Here is a 17,051-nt window from a genome sequence, read left to right as displayed (position 1 = left end):
AGTACAGATGTTAAACTGACCGCAAAGAATGTCAGGAATACTTGGAGAAGTGAGAATATATTAAAACTAGAATAGTTTAAAAATCAAATTAATAGTTGCAAGGAACTGTTGGTTGATTCACTCATCTTGTTTATTCCTTTGAAATGAAAAATAAAAAGATCACTCTTTTTTCCTTTGCTGTTTATTATAGGGGCCACCTAGGCTATAGCTAGCAGTTCTAGGGTAGGGGGACAAATGGTAAGAGGGGATGCAAGCAGGGCCTCGTACTTGCTGGGCATATGCCCTGTCACTCGAGCGATCTCCCTCACCCTTCTGTTTAATTTTTAAGTCCGTTCTTTTAGGACATTGAGCTTTTGATTTTCTTTCTTCGCCTGTAAACTATATTCTTGCTTGTGGCTCACAATAAACCATGGCATTATGCATGCACCAAAAAAGAGAATGATGTTGTTCCTCTGAAGCATCTTAATTAAAATTAGCAGCAGTGTGGTCTTTGGCACAGCCCCGTAACCATGAAATGCTGGGGAAAACCTTTTACCCCATCTCTGCACAGCTTCCTGTCACTGTGGTGAAGCCAATTGCAGACGGCACAGGACCAGAACCAGTAGCCAGAGGGGTTTTCTGGGCTACATTCTTTCCCTTTCCTTTCTTCCGTTTCCGGGAGGAGTAGAGAACCCGAGATAGCCCAGTGGGTGAGGAACTTGCCTTGCCCTCCACCAACCTGGGTTTGCCTCCCAGCACTACCTTCGGTCCCCTGAACCTGCCAGGAATGATCTCTGAGCGCAAAGCCAGGAGTAAACCCTGAATTTTTTTCTTTTGCTTTTGTGGCCCCCCATTTTTTTTTTTTGAGAGAGAGCGAGCTGTGGAGAGAGCAGAGAAAAGACAGTCCTGCCTAGGAGAGAGGAAATGAGATGGTGCAATTGTAAAATCTCATGTCCTGTTGCCCCAAACAGTTAAAAAGCTTTTAACATTCTTTCCTGGCACCTCAGTTGTCTGGCGGGCGGCTTACCTATCCATCACCCAGGGCAGCGACGGCACACGGGCGAGATACAGTTGTCACTGGACCCCGGCCTGCTTCCCGCCGCCCTGTCAGCTCTGCAGGTTGGAATCTGCCGGGACTGGAATGCTGAGGCCTTAGTCCCGACAAGTTCTTCCCCGTCTGAGGCAGGGCCCGCCTTTGTGCGAACCCTACCCCTGAAAATAAGGGCTCGTTTTCCTCGCACTTACCTCTGTCTTGGCGAGCGGACAAGCGTATTCACCAAGTCTCTCGGGGGAATTGCTGGCAGTCCTTGAACCCTTGGAGAATCAGAGGATGAGAAAGTCACCTGGGCTGGAGTGAGAGAAAACGCAGATGCTGTCCCTTCAGGGGACAGCTACACAGCACAGGGGGCAGCCACGGGCGGCACGATGGGCACTGTCGCTTGTGACCCAGCAAAGGCCACCCTGTCGTTAATGCCTGCGTGGTTTCCCACTCCTCCTTCCAGCACTCCGCTGAGACACCGGGGTTAGATCCTTGGGCTTTTCGTTTTCTTCCCTTAACAGTAATTCATGGGTTACTGTGGACTCAGTGCTGAAGGCATCTTTCAGTGCTCAGAGGACCAGGCAGGCCCAAGGCCACTGCAGCAGTGCTGGGGGCCTCCCGGGACACACCTGGGGGTGTTTAGGAGCCCCAAAGGCTGTCCCCAGCAGTGCTTGGGGGACCAGGTGGTGCCGGGAATCAAACGCAGGTCAGCCACGTGCTAGGCCTGTACCCTAACCACTGCCCTAGCTCCTGTCTCCCCCTTAACTCAGTCACAGTGCTGCTTTTTTTCATAATTCATTCATGTAAACATTTATCGAAATACCCTTTAGATGCTCAAACCTCGCTCACATTGACCCGACTATACCTGATATACTCTTTGGGCCCCCGAAACAAATAAGCAAAGAGGATGACTAAGAGAATTTCTCTGGGCTGGAGGTAGGGCAGCAGGTGGGGCATTGGCTTTTCACCCTGGCACAGCATCTGACCCTCCTGAACCCTGCCAGGAGTGATCCCAAAGCACAGAGTCAGGAAGAAGCCCCGAGCACCCACCTGGTGTGGCCCTCCAGACAAAAATAGATGAATGAAAAAAATCTTTGGAGCTAAGTAGATGCGGGGTAGAAGGGCAGAGATGGGGACACCAGCTCTCAGCCTGGGTCTCATCAGTGCTCGCTCCTGTTCACGTGTCTTGCCTTTTGGCCACTGTTACAGACACCCTCCCAGCCTCCGTTCAGGACAGACCAGGAAGAGAACGATCCTGCCCATCCTCTAGTTTCCCGGGGCCAAGAGCAAGGGCACAGGATCCTGATTTTTGTTTTTCTTACTCTTTTCTTATGGCTTTCATGGATTTTATTAAACTTGGTTTTGGATTTGGGGATTTGTTGCATTCTGAGCTGGGATTTTTTGTTGTTGTCACTGTTGTTGTTTAACTTTTTTATTGAGTCACTGTGAGATAGACCCTTCCAAAGCTGATCATGATTAGATTTCAGTCACACAATATTCCAACACCCATCCCTCCACCAGTGTGCGTTTCCCAGAATCCCTCCCATCACCTCTCACCCTTACCCTCTGGCAGGCGCTTTTCTCTTCTCCCTCTCCCTCCCCCTCTTCCTTTCCTTTGTCCTCTCCCTCCCTCCCTCCCTCCCTCTCTCCCTCTCTTCCCCCCCCTCCTCCCCTGGTGCCTTACAGCTCATTTCTGAAACTTCACCCCTGCATTTGTTTTCTCAGGGAACAACTGGATATGGACCAATAGTAGATCTTGGTTTTCTGAGACACACAGCAGGTGACTTGGTGACCCCACTCCCACCCCCCTTCTCCTATCTTGCATTAATGAAGTAGTCTGCTTTATTTATGTTTTTCTTTAAAGGAAAACTTCCTAGTCATGTCAAACCCAGTAATTTCAGATTCTTCTAGGAATGTTATCTTTAAGGAGATTTATTTTAAAAAGAAATTAAAAAAAAAATTCTAAGAGGAATCTGTGGTTTCATTCTGGAAGCCGGAAGAGCTGAGAAAGAAGGCAGGCTGCGGAAGCTGAGAGTTTTCACTTTCGAATTGTAAAAGATGCGTCATGGCTTCTTCACTTGATTGGGAGGAAAAAACAGTTGAACTGCTTTAGTTCTGTAGCACTGTAGCACTGTCATCCCATTGTTCATCAATTTTCTCGAGCACCAGTAACGTCTCTATTGTGAGACTTGTTGTTACTGTTTTTGGCATATCGAATAGGCCACAGGGAGCTTGCCAGGCCCTGCCGTGCGGGCGGGATACTCTCGGTAGCTTGCCGGGCTCTCCGCAAGGGATGGAGGAATCAAACCCGAAGGGACCGCGTGCAAGGCAAACGCCCTACTGGCTGTGCTATCGCTCCAGTCCTATCTTAGTTCAATCTTAGTGAAATCTTGGTTCTCGTGTATTGGCGGAGCAGGAGCAGCTGCATGGAGAATGACTTGTGAGACTTTGGTCATCAGATGAAGCCATAGAGAGGGCGGGCGCAGCCTCCCTGCTCAAGCACTGCTAAGTCCTTCAGATGAAATTTGTTTGTTTGTTTGTTTGGGATCACACCAGGTGCTCTGCACCCAGCGATCACTCCTGATGGGGCACAGGGGACCATATGGAATGAGAGGCATCATACCCAGTTGGCCACATGCAAGGCAGGCGCCCTTCCTGCTGTCTCTCTCTGGCCCCCAGATGCTGTCTTGAAGACACCTGTGGATGCTTTGCTGAAGCCGTCTCAGCAGCATACTGCTATGCAGACTAAGTCTTGGAAAATCAGAACTGATTCACTTCTTTATTTAGAGTCTACGAGTTGATTTTGCAAACTGTAATATAATATAACCAGGACATTTTTTAATACAAGTGCTAATGGGTACTGTTGGCATCATTATATTTTCTCTTTCTCCCTGAAAATAGATACACTATCATACATATACATACGTAATATCCCAGGTACACATATGCATATAACTGTGATATAAGTTTAGATGAATTGTTGTCTGGGTGTTGCTTAAACATCACAAACAATCAAGAGAGACCGTCTCATTTGCCTGTCAGGTACAGGAATTTCTTAATGAGGGGCACCAGAAACGTCGCCCAACCGGCTGAGCCCAAGCTTTGCGTGTGGAAGGTGTGGGTTTGTATCCCCTGTACCACCTGAGCTCCTGAGCACTGCTGTGTTTGTTTTGACCCCCAGAACAAAAAATTGTCAAGTTACTTGACAAGGGCTCGCTGGGTTTGTGGCGCAGCAATAAAGCACGTCCCATGCTTGTGGGAGCCTCTGGGGGTCCCACCCCCAGCACGTTCCTTCATGGCTGTGTTCAAAGATCTTCACAGTGATGACACAGGATCTGCGACGCCCCTGACCGGCATCTCTCTCCTCTTGCCTTGCTTCCCACAGACTCCACTCTACTTGGTCAACCATGGAGACAGTGGGCCCGTGCGGTGCAACCGGTGCAAAGCCTACATGTGTCCCTTCATGCAGTTCATCGAAGGCGGACGGCGGTATCAGTGCGGGTTCTGCAACTGCGTCAATGACGGTGAGTGGCGCCCTTCATGCACCCACTGAGATCCAGCAGGGAAACATGCGTTTTATTTTATTTTAATTGAGTCATTTTGAGATAGACCATTACAAAGCTGTTCATGGTTGGATTTCAGTCAACAATCTTCCAACACCTGTCCCCCCACCAGTGTCCATTTTTACCACCAATGACCCTAGTTTCCCTCCTGCCACTCCCCTCCCCCAGCCTGCCCCCACAGCAGGCACTGTCTCTCTCTGCCTGTCTCTGTCTTTTGTTGTCTCTCTCTGTCTCTCTGTCTCTCTGTGTCTCTCTCTGTGTGTCTCTCTGTCTCTGTCTCTCTACCTCTGTCTCTCTCTCTCTCTTTCTCTTTCCCTTCTCTCTCCCTCTTCCTCTCCTTTTGGGCATTATGGTTTGTAATACAGACGCTGAGGGGTTAGCAAGAAGCATGCATTTTTAGCTTCGGGGAGATGTATGTGTTGAAACCTTGTGTGCATGTATGAGATGAATGCCACAGCAGGCGTACTCAAACTGGGCTCCAGCTTGAGTCCCTGCAAGGGAGCCCGGCTGCCGTTGGTCTAAACGGACGCCTACATCCTTCATATAGTCGAAGCAGGTCAGATCCGTTGGCCTTAGCAAGACCCCAGCAAGCTCATTTGCACGTTCTACTTTTTAGACGTAGGAATGTCCTGATTTCGCCTGGTGGGGAGCATTTAAGGCCAAAAGACACGCGGGGAGATGGATGCCAATGGCAGTACATTATTTATGGTGTGGCTTGAAGTTTTGTTCATGACCTATTTTGGGCCGGAGAGATAGTATAGCAGGCAGGGTGTTTGCCTTGCACATGGGTTCAACCTGGGTTCTATCCCCGATACCTCATAGGGTCCCCCCAGGTCCCACCAGGAGTGATTCCTGAGTGCAGAGCGGAGTAACCCCTGAGCATCACCCAATGGCAAGATGTCAAATGCTAGTGAATATTCAGTTCCTTTGAAGGTCGTGTTTCCCCATTTACTTGTAGATTCGAGCAAGAGTCCATCTGAGGCTCCTGTGTGTAGGAATTCCAGTGCCAGGCATCCTCAGACGGAGAAGGAAGCCTTGCCCATTTCCAGAGAATTAGCTTCATCCCTGAGAGTAGTTTCCTGCCCTCCTAGGCCTGAGCTGAGACCATCTCCCACTCAGCATTTCTTCAAGACATTCAATTTTTAAAATTCAGAGGTCAACATGTACCTCTGAAACTTAATAAAACCTATTTGAAGAGAATTGATCGTGGTATGATAACACAAAAGAAAAACCAAACCTGGCTAATTTTTTTTTTAACAGATATAGCCTAAAAACAAAAAGTCCTACTGTCATCCATGCTGCTACTTTGGTCACAATAGCAACAAAAAAAGAAATTAGGAATGCTGAGCTGTTGTAGAACAAAAGGCAGTACTTTGTGGCTTTACGAGTGAAAATGGCATTCTTTATAAAGTGTTTAAACCCAGAGTTTTTCTGGTTACTCCGAGTACTTGTACTCAGAGCCGTTTACTAGCCAGGCGGCGGCCGTTCAGAGATACCACGCCATATTTGTCCAAGTGTTCGATGTGACTCATAATTGTTCCTGTGCTGTTGGATGGCTTCCAGGACTTTGCCAGAAGGAACCTTCTTAGACATTCGAATCAAATTAAGAGCTTCTCAGCTGAGATCTCTGTGGTGAAATCTTTCCCTAATACAGTAATCCTCTGCACTGTGAAACCAGAACACGGACAGATTACCTTGCAGAGTCCCTGTGGCCGAAGGCTCTGCTTCATTAAAGAATAATAAACACTGGAGCTAATAGCTTAGCGCAGATAAGTTTCTGTATGTTTCTGTGGTGTATGTTTCTGTGATGTGCATTGAAACTGTAAATGGGTTGAAAAGGCAGACTTTATTTTAAAGGTGGCAATTAAATAGAAATGAAGCCTGGTTATGATAGCATTAAAGCACAAAGACTGTTGTGCCTTTGCTCTACGGCACTATTTTGTTATCAATAACTTTGTAGAAGGGTCAAGAGAGGTTTTCGAAAATCCTTGTACTGCTTAAATAGTGGCTATCTAGAATCTACTGCACTCAGCTTAAGGGTTTTTTTTTATATATATATACTAACTCCTTTCCTCCCATAATAAAATTTGAGAACATAACTAAATTGCCTGTGTTAAGAAAACAAAAGATTTCCTTTCCTATTTTATTTTTATTAGTTCCACCATCTTATTTCCAACATCTGGACCACATGGGAAGAAGACTGGACCACTATGAGAAGCCAGAGCTATCGCTAGGATCTTACGAATATGTTGCTACTCTGGATTACTGCAGAGTAAGTGTTCTGGGGGATTGAAGTATAGAGCTGCAGATGTCAGCTTCAAGTGACTAACTTTCAAATGGAAGGTACTCTTGAGTTTTGACTCACAGAGGGTTTCCGTGGTACCTGGGTGATGGAGATCCAAGCCTGGAAGGCTAAAATGAACAGATCAACATCATTTCCCCATCCTCTGTTATGATCATTGTTTTCAAAAGATGGAGAGTGTTGCTGGACAGAAAATATGATGACTTAATGCCCATGTCCCTCGCAGAGAGAATGCTGGGGTCACATGACAGCGGTTCTGCGGAGTGCCTCTGCCCTGCAGTGCATTCAGGGGTATTTCGAGCAGGACTCAGTGCCTTGTGTGTGCAGACAGTGTCGCATCTCTCTGTGCCTTCTTGCTCCCTTCCACTTGTCCCCAGAGTGACGAGATTCCCCAGGGCCATCTTTTCAGCCAGGGATCCTGCCATCTGGTTTCCTTGAAGTGGAATCACTAGACTTTTAAATTAAAATATGGGGGCTGGGGCGATAGTACCATGAGTAGGGCACTTTCCTTGCCTGCAGCTGACCTAAGTTCAATCCCCAGCATCCCAGAGGGCCCCTCGAGCACAGCCAGGGGTAATTTCTGAGTGCAGAGCCAGGAGTAACCCCTGACCACTGCCGGGTGTGGCCTTAAAACAAACAAAAAATCAAAATCTGAATGTTTAGCTTTGCTTGTAAGACCATTAGCTGGTTTAGATCCCCAACCACCACCTTAATTCACTCTTCAGACATACAAAGCCTCCATCACTCTGGCCCCTGTACAGCTCTGGGCTTTGTCGGGTCTCCATCTCTCTACAATGCTCTTCTCACTTTCTGATTGAAATTTTGTGTGCGTGTGTGTACTCGCGTGTGCGTGTACACACGCATGTGCATGCATATGCATTCACACACCCATGTGTCAACGTATCCAGCTTTTCATGACTCATGTTAACATTTACTAAATCTTCTGAGCTTACCTATGTGCTTTCAGAAAGTTTGGCCCTTTTATCTGTGTAGGCAATTATTCCAGTAAACTTTGAATCTTTGACATGTTTCCTTCTTTTTTTTTTTTTTTTTTTTTTTTGCTTTTTGGGTCACACCCGGCGATGCACAGGGGTCACTCCTGGCTCATGCACTCAGGAATCATCCCTGGCGGTGCTCAGGGGATCATATGGGATTCTGGGATTCGAACCCAGGTTGGCCGCGTGCAAGGCAAACGCCCTACCCGCTGTGCTATCACTCCAGCCCCGACATGTTTCCTTCTTAAGAGATTCTCATAGCCTGGAGAAGGAGAATCGTACCAGGAATCCTCTGTGGCACCAGCCACAGTATTGGAGTTGTGTAAGCTGCTGAGAGATGCAGATGGGATGAAGGAGGGAATGAATGAATAAATGAATTGATTTTCAGGTACGTTACTGTTCCCAGGACTGACAGTTTGCCATCTCCAATGCTGTAGCGACAGTGCCCTCAGTATGTCTTTTGCAGAATTAAAATCCGTCAGTTATTTGAAAGTATCTTACAGGGTAAATCAGATTGCAGCTTATACCTAAAGTTCCATGTGCAGTCCCCACATAGACTCCGGGATCATTCTGACTTCCTCTTCCAAAAACAAATGCCTCCTGCTGCCCAATTGCCAGAAAACACACCCTAAATTTTTATTTTGTAGATGTTTACTAAAGGGCCAATCTATGTATTGACTATAAACGACGAAGAACATTTTTCTCTAATTGGATATTTTCTCATTGATTGGATTTTAAGTTGTATCAATTGGGACAACTTTTTAATTCGGTGTTTCCCATACTTTTTTAGTGTCTGTTATAGTTTTTTCTTAACCTTATTATATAAAATTAGTTATTACAGAAAAGGTAATGCTTTGTTGGTTTAAAACATTGTCACAGTTGAGTATATTCTGGGAAATAAGAACACTTTTGGTACAAATGCCTTATTTCAGGGAAAAAAAATAATGTCCTAAGATGTCAAGCACTTTTGGAACCACTGTTTGTTCTTTACTGCTATTGACTGGAGGAGGAGGATTAGGCATAACATAAACATTTGAACTTCTGATTAAATGTAATAAAGCCATTATAACTAGTGATGGAAAATTTGTTCGCTGATCTTTGCAACTGTACCATAAATCTAACCGTGCATGGAGTTTCCACTTCTATGCCAAAAAGGCTGCATTATCTTGATTTTTATGCTTTTTTTAGTGGAAACAGGCAGAGAGTCAAATCTATTTCTGGGAACAAAAGTCTTGGTATCTTTAAACTCTGTTATCTGGAAATGTTCCAGATGTCTAATTGATGGGAAATCTTGCCCAGCAGGCAAGCAACCAAGTGAAAATTGTACATTTTGAAGAGGTTGTTGTTTTGGTATTTTTTCTTTGTGAGATTGCTCTTATTACTTTTCCAAGTCCTTAATAAAAGAGCCTGCAAATGTCTTAAAAATAATTAAAATTTTAAACGTCAATAGAGCATAATGAGTTGCCTGAGGAACTTGGATGATATGAAAGAGTTGATTTCTATCTGTGTATATCTTTAATACCATACAAATTTAAAGGCAATTTTAGTAATGAATTTTTTTTAGTTTCTCATAATACCACTTTTAAGTAATAAAATTAGCATGCATTAAGCATTTACTATGTGGGATGTTAAGTGTATGGGATCTGGATCTCCATGTGGAAAGTTACCACCATGATATGGGGAAATGGAAGCTTCCAGGGTTTAGGTACTAACCTGACATCATAAAATTATTACAAGCCCAGACTGATCCCTAGGCAGTATAGTCACAGAACCCTCACTCTCCATCAGTCAGCATGCTGTGGAGGTATGGGCAATATTTAGAAAATTTGTCATGGAAGTAAAATCCCCAAAAATAAAAGATCCAGGCTCCATTGCACACCAGAATTTCTCACTCTGACATTTACGGAATATATTGGCACAAAATTGTAGTAGAAATGTAAAATATCATCTCTACTATCCCCCTTTTTTTCTAAATATGATTGTTTCTCCATTAAATCTTACATTACTCGGACATTTATTGGATGTTTAGCATGTCCAGGGGCCCTTGACGGTGCCATAAGGGACATTGAAATCAGCAGGACTGTGAGCCTTATCTCGGGGTACCTGCCATGTGCGATGGTACCATGCGTAAAGTGCCCTGAACAGCTTAAAATATAAAGAATCACAGAACTCGAAGAAGAGGCGACACAGGGAGCTGTGCCAAGCCCTGAGCCCTGAGTGTATGCCTGTAGGAATGAAAGAAGGAAGTAAATCTGAGCAGAGAAGTTTCACAAAAGAGCTCGCAACCCACTTTGTTCAGGGACTAGTAGTCAAGCTTCATAGATGAGTGGTGTAGACTCAAATAGGAACAAGGATAATTGAAGTAGATTTCCCTTTTTAATTCACATATATATTTTTAAATATCATATGCCAAACAAAACACTTTTGACCAAAACACTGTTGACCGAATTCTTGGCCCAGGCCCTCTAGACTGTGACTTCTGGATAAGAATTTTTTCTTTTAAATGGCAAGCACTTGAGCTAGTTGGAGGAATGAGTAATGGGAAATACGGGAAGTAAAGCTGGGAAACTCAGACTCTTTCACTCTCCACTGGGTCTAGCATCTTTGATCTTCTATCTCTTCGGTTGGTATATCTATTTCTTGATGGAGAACTAAAGAGAGTATTAACCGTCATACCACGGAATAAGTAATATTAATTCACTGTCATGAGACAGGTAAAGGTAAGGAGGGAGATATTTCCATCCATTGGTCCATCTTCCCATTCCATCCATCCACATGTTTATTTATTTAGTAAACCTTGAGTCTTGTGAATGTTTTGGGCTATTTTCTCTACTCTGGAGTCTCTGTAAATCTCCTGTCAATGGAGGCAGTGTCACTGTGGTCAGTATTATGTCTCGGGTAGTTTAATCTGCCTTGTAGTGAATGTGTAATGAGAGGTGAGGGATTGGCCTTAGGGAGGTATTAGAAGCCAGCGCAATGGTTGAGGCCAAAGAACAAGAGGGCAGTGTGGAAATTCCTCAAGAAATCGAAAGTCCAATTCTCATATGCTCCAGCAGTTTTACTCCTGGTTACATACCAAAGATAATGGTAAAGAGTCTCAAGGAAACATTCAGATTCATAGCCACAGAGTAGCAGCAGCCCCAGGGTCTATCAGCCCATGAGTGGATCGGCTAAATGTCTTGAAAATGACTTAGTCGCCTTCAGTAAATTTGTATACATCTATGCACACAATGAAATACTATTCAGCCACTAAAAGGAAGGAAATTCTGACAGACTGCCTCCTGGGTAAATATTGAAGATATTGTACTAAATTAGGTATGCCAGCCACATCAAGGTAATTACTGTCTGATTCTAGTTTTTGAATTACCCTAGCGTAATCAAATTCACAGTGACAGAATGAATGTAGAAATGTGGGATGTTGGTTTCCAGTGGCTGGAGAGAGAATGGAATGCTGAATTATTAATAGTTTGATGGGTACAGAGTTTCAGTTATACCAGATGAAAGAGTTACAGACGTGAATGTTGGCAATGATCTCACAACATTATGATAATACTTAATTCTCCTGAACCACACAGTTAAAAATGGTTAAGAGCATACATTTGGGGGCAGGAGAGAAAGCACAGTGGTTAGGGCACTTGCCTTGCATATAGCTGATCTGGGTTCAATTCCCAGTACCACATATGGTCCCCCTATGCCCGCCAGGAGTGGTCCCAAAACACAGAGCCACAAGCTCAGCACTACCACGTGTGGCCCCAAAACAAAAACAAACAAAACACCTGGAAATTTTATGGTAAACCAGCGTGGAGGGTAAGGAAAATGGTCACTTTCCTGGAGAGAGTGAAATTTCAGGCCCAGATTATTACCATTTTGGAACATTTTGTTGTTCAGCACTGTCATCCCGTTGTTCATCGATTTGCTCAAGCGGGCACCAGTAACGTCTCCATTGTGAGACTTGTTACTGTTTTTGGCATATCCAATACGCCACGGGGAGCTTGCCAGGCTCTGCCATGCGGGCAGGATATTCTCGGTAGCTTGCCCGGCTCTCCGAGAGGGGCAGAGGAATTGAACCCAGTTCAGTCGCGTGCAAGGCAAATGCCCTGCTTGCTGTGCTATCGATCCAGTTAAAAAATGTTAATTTTTTTTTAACATTTTGTTGTAAGTTAGGCATCAGGGCTTACAACTTTTAGTGGTAGAGTTTCAATATAAAACATCACAGCCCCAGACTCTCCACCTGTGTCCACTTCTGTCCACCATTGTCCCACTGTCCATTCCCCCACCCCGTGGGGTCAGCCTCCTCCTGAAGACCCTCAGTTGCTGTTTCCTTCGGGCATTTGTTATTGCACTACTGTGTCCTTTTATATCCCACGGATGAGAGAGATCATTCTGTGGCTGTCCCTCTCCTTCTGACTTTTTTTTTTCTTGTTTCAGAGGACTTTTTCTTATTTCAATTTCTTATTTTTTTATTGTGATACAAGAATGCTACCTTGAATATAGAATGAATCAGTAGGATAATATGGAGATATGATCTCATTTAATAACTATGAATATTTAAGTCAATTATTTGATACTTTTTATCATCACAAAGATAAAAATTACATTAGTCTCAACTCATTATTCTCTAATGTGAGTCACAGACATTGTTTGCCTGTGACTCTCTTTTATAAATATGTTGTAAGACCCCAATTGAAGAAACACTTCTTCCTAAGGGTGTCTGAACATTAGCCAGTAAATAGATCAACAGCTAGGAATGTTTGGATAGTATCCGCTTTATGTTGTAGTGACTGTTTTAAATAGATAGAGAAAAGGGTCAATATATCATTGTTTGCCATAACTATGGAATAAATAGGTTATCATTTAATGACACGGTAAAATTCTTTAATAACACACCGCACTAACAACTCTAAATGTCAGTACTTCAATTCGTATCATTAACACTGATAAATCTTATAAAAAGAAGAGACATGAAAATAATCACTTTGGTGACATAAGTTACAGGGTCGACAACAAATGCTAATGTATACCCTCTTCTTTGATCACTGTGTCAGAGATCTAGACTCCCCTCCTACGAGGCCAGCCTCGAGGCTGCTTTACCCCAGGAGCAATTATGGCCTCTGGATTTATGCCACAGGGAACCTTCTCGGCTGGATGTTGTCATAATTCCATGGTATTGTTCCAATGCCATCAAATGCAGTTGTGGCACCCGGGTCACCGCCTAGAAAACAAACGGCTTCTCCCTGTCCCCTCACAGACTGTTCTAGACAGTGACTTCATCCCGCAGATGTTGTGTCCCGTCTACTGCCGGGCTTGAAGAGCTCCGGAGGGCTTCGGCCGGCTGCCGGGCTGTAGACGCTTTTGCTAACTGTGCCTGTGTGATCTGTTTGCTCTCCCGCAGAAGAACAAGGCCCCCAGCCCGCCCGCCTTCATCTTCATGATCGACGTCTCCTACAGCAACATCAAGAACGGGCTCGTGAAACTCATCTGCGAGGAGCTGAAGACGGTGCTGGAGCGGCTGCCCAGGTACGACAGCGGACGCCCTGCAGACCCGCTGCGCCACTGCCGCTCTCGCACGTGGGCAGAAGAGCCAGCGCCGTGTGCCCCGCTGCTCGCTCGCTCAGGCTGACGAGAGCAGTAGGCGACTCTCTAAAACTAAACAGCACCATTATTTTTTTTAAAAAAAAATTTTATTATTGAATCACAGTGAGATAAACACAGTTACAAAGTTGTTCGTGATTGGGGCGCAGTCATCTAATGTTCCAACGCTCGTCCCTTCACCAGTGTACATTTCCCACCACCAGTGTCCCCAGTTTCCCTCCCGCCCATGCACACATGCCTGCTCACTCCTTCCGAGCATTAGGGTTTGCCGTACACATACTGAAAGGTTATCATGTACGTCCCTTTACCTACCTTCAGTACTCAGTTCCTGTCCAGAGTGATTCTTTCTTTTTTTTTTTCTTTTTGGGTTACACTCAGCGATGCACAGGGGTCACTCCTGGCTCTGCACTCAGGAATTACCCCTGGCGGTGCTCAGGCGACCATATGGGATGCTGGGACTCAACCCGGATTGGCTGCATGCAAAGCAAATGCCCTACCCGCTGTGCTATCACTCCAGCCCCCAGAGTGATCATTTCTAACTAGTATTGTCATACTGGTCCCTTCTGCATCCTAACAGTCCTTATTGCCATTGTTTTCATCCTTAGTAGGTCACAGTGTTCTTTTGTTCAAAGCTAAAGAAACAAATGGATTAAAAGATAATAAACAAACAGGGCTCTAGTAAACAGCATTCCTGATCCATGATAAAGTACGAGGAGGATCCTGGCCAGGGAGCAGGAAGGACTTGGGGCTGTCTGTCGTTCAGGGTTCAAGAGTCTTGCTTTTGCAGTAGGGTTGCAGTAGTGGCTGGTAGTTGGCGGGTGTGCTAGGGACCCCAACGTGGAGCAAGTCGTGTTTTAGGCTGTAGGTGGCTTCTACCAGTGGGACACAGAGTCAGGCATTTCTTACAGGTGTTTCTTACCTGAGTTTCTTATGGGTGACACAGGTAAGAAGCCAGGAAAGATGGGATGGACTCTTAACTTCCCTCTCCCCATCTCTGTCCTAAGCCACCTCTCCTCTGGAGTGGGCTGCCGTGTGTGTGTGTGTGGGGTCCGGCTGGGGGGGTCTGAAGCCCCAAGGTCCTTGCTGCCCACTCCACAGCGTCTGTTCCCTGCGAGGCTGGTGCTCTAGTGCTCGTGGGGCCCGGAGCCACAAATCACGGACCTCCCAGAAGTCGTTTTGTTTGTATCCCTGCAGCTGAAGTCATAATATTCCCGGGGATGGTTTGGAAAAAGCCCCGAGGATGTTTATAAAACACTGAGGTGACTTCAGACTGGAAGCCGAAGAATGAGCCCAGGGCCCGTTGAGAAAGGGGCATCGGAACGGAATCTGAGGCTTGCCCACGCGCTGCGACCCTCCTCCCTGTCGCCTCATCCCTGGGAAAACTCGTGAAGAAGGGGCTGGCTGCTGAAGGGGACATCCCTTATCAGAACTCTCTCATGGGCTCTTTTGCTTCTAAATCCAAGTTTCCAGTTTCTCTGAGAGTGGAAGGAAATGACTCTGGTTTCTGGAAACGCTCTTTCCTTTTGCTCAAACCGGGTTAAATTGGGCCGACCCCTTTCCACTGACGCACCGTCGCCCTTTAGTCCTTTCAGCCCAGCGGTGATGCGGCGTCTCTGGCCTATTGATAAGCTTCAGGCAGTCTCAGGCTTTCTTTGGGCGCGGATACCCTCCTGTCTCACAGGAGCACGTTGTGTTTTTGGCAACAGCTTGGGTAAAAAATGGCAAAGATCACGCTAGTTCTTCTCTGCCACTCTCCAAATCTCTCTCTCTCTCTCTCTCTCTCTCTCTCTCTCTCTCTCTCTCTCTCTCTCTCTCTCTCTCTCTCTCTCTCTCTCTCTCCTCTCTCTCTCTCTCTCTCTCTCTCTCTCTCTCTCTCTCTCTCTCTCTCTCTCTCTCTCTCTCTCTCTCTCATTCAAGCCAAAAGAACTTTTCCCCCATTATCTTTCCAAACAACTCTTGGTTCTTTTCCCTCCGCCCAAACTTATCATAAATGGGCTGTTTACTACTTTATTGTAAGGTTGCCACCGACCTGAGCGACCTCTTGGATTTCTACGCAGGTAACCTGCCAGATGGTGTCTGTGTGCGTCTTTGCTGCCCAGGACGGCCACCATGGCCTGAAGCTCAAGGCAGGAAGGAGCCCGAGAATACGTGGCCGCTCGGGGCTGTCGGTGCTGGAGACTCGGTGCTGGAGGCCCCCACGCCACAGCCATCAGTGCCAGGGGCCTCCGAGGCTGCACCCAGTGATGCTTGGGGGAACACCATGGCGCCGAGACTCAGCCGCCACCCCCCCGCCCCCCAGCTAGGCCCAAGCCTGCTGGGTCTCACAGCATCCCTCCTGCCCGCGAATAGTTTGTAAGGCCCAGTAGTTTCCACTCCTCCGTGTCGTTCCCCCACGCCCTTGGTTGTGGCGCTCGCACACATGCTTGCCAGGAGTCAGACTCTCTCCTGGGAAGGCACGCGCCCACTTCAGTGGCAGTTCTCACCCGAGGCCCGTGTGTGTGTGTGTGTGTGTGATGGTTCTCACTCATACTTGGTCTTCGTGTGCCAGGGATCCCCCGAGGTGGCGCGGGTGCATCCGTGCTCTGAGCACCAGCGCGGTGTGGGAGGTGGGTGCTGAGCCTGCCTCCCACCCGCACAGGCCCCGGTCAACATCTGCACCTCTCTGAGCGGCTCTGTGGGAAGGCCCTGCTGTTTACTCTTGAGCTTGAGCCTGTTTCCTTGAGATCTCCAGGTGCCAGAGTTTTCTAGAACAGGAGGGGAAAGATAGGAAGCATTTCTCCTAAAGATCAAGCTTCTGACTTTTTTCTGGTCGTCTGCTTTTATTATTTTGCCTTCGTGGGCCATGCCTGGTGGTGCTCAGGGGCTACTCTTGGCTATGTGTCCGGTGGGGGTGAGGGGTGTCACTCCAAGTGTACTCTGGGGACTTTATAGTGCCAGGGGTTGAACCCAGGCCTCCTGGTTACAAAGAATACACCAAACCCATCGAGGCCTCTCTCTGGCCCTTGCTGCCTTTATTTTTATTTTTATTTATTTATTTATTTTGATGCTGTTGTAACTAACTTGCTCCAAATGCTTGATTTTGGAACATTTGAGTTCATCTAATTACTAACATCTTCTGTCTTGCTCTGTCAGATCTATTCCATGAAAATCAAGGGGCTAAGATTGAGGAAGGGTTCACTGAAAAGCAGCATACCAAAAAACAACCATTCTGTATGAGAGCCTTTATGTAACTTCTAAATATAGGACTAATATGAAAGAGAGGTTAAGAATTAGTTCACTTCTGAATATGATTTAACAGACAGTTAGACCATTACAATACACAGTATTAAGGTAGTCAGTTCTTTGTTTCACAAACGAGTTCAGGGGCTGGAGCGATAGTACAGTAGGTGAGACATTTGTCTTGCACTTGGCCAATCCAGGTACGATCCCTATATGGTCTCCAAGCACCACTGGGAATGACCCCAGCATGGAGCCACCAGGAAGCCCTGAGCACAGCTGGGTGTGGCCCCCCAAACCGAAACAAACAGAACACAATCGAAATTTTAAAATGCTCCCATAAGACATACCAGTATTTGGCTATC

The 17,051-nt window shown here is 46.1% G+C and overlaps 1 protein-coding gene across 2 annotated transcripts in view; it reads left to right on the top strand.

Annotated features, from left to right (window-relative positions):
• The window catches only part of SEC24D (SEC24 homolog D, COPII coat complex component), a 91,457-nt gene that overhangs the window by 50,530 nt on the left and 23,876 nt on the right, over positions 1-17,051 (top strand). For both annotated transcript variants that reach the window (XM_055142081.1, XM_055142080.1), the window contains exons 9-11: positions 4,404-4,542; positions 6,738-6,853; positions 13,271-13,395. In XM_055142081.1, the coding sequence (XP_054998056.1) occupies positions 4,404-4,542; positions 6,738-6,853; positions 13,271-13,395 (380 nt within the window). The remainder of the gene's footprint in view (positions 1-4,403; positions 4,543-6,737; positions 6,854-13,270; positions 13,396-17,051) is intronic.

Source organism: Sorex araneus, chromosome 6, assembly GCF_027595985.1.
Source record: "Sorex araneus isolate mSorAra2 chromosome 6, mSorAra2.pri, whole genome shotgun sequence".
Classification (NCBI taxonomy): Eukaryota; Metazoa; Chordata; class Mammalia; order Eulipotyphla; family Soricidae; genus Sorex; species Sorex araneus.
Note: the sequence above shows the minus strand (reverse complement) of the source record. Positions and strands in the feature narration are given on the sequence as shown.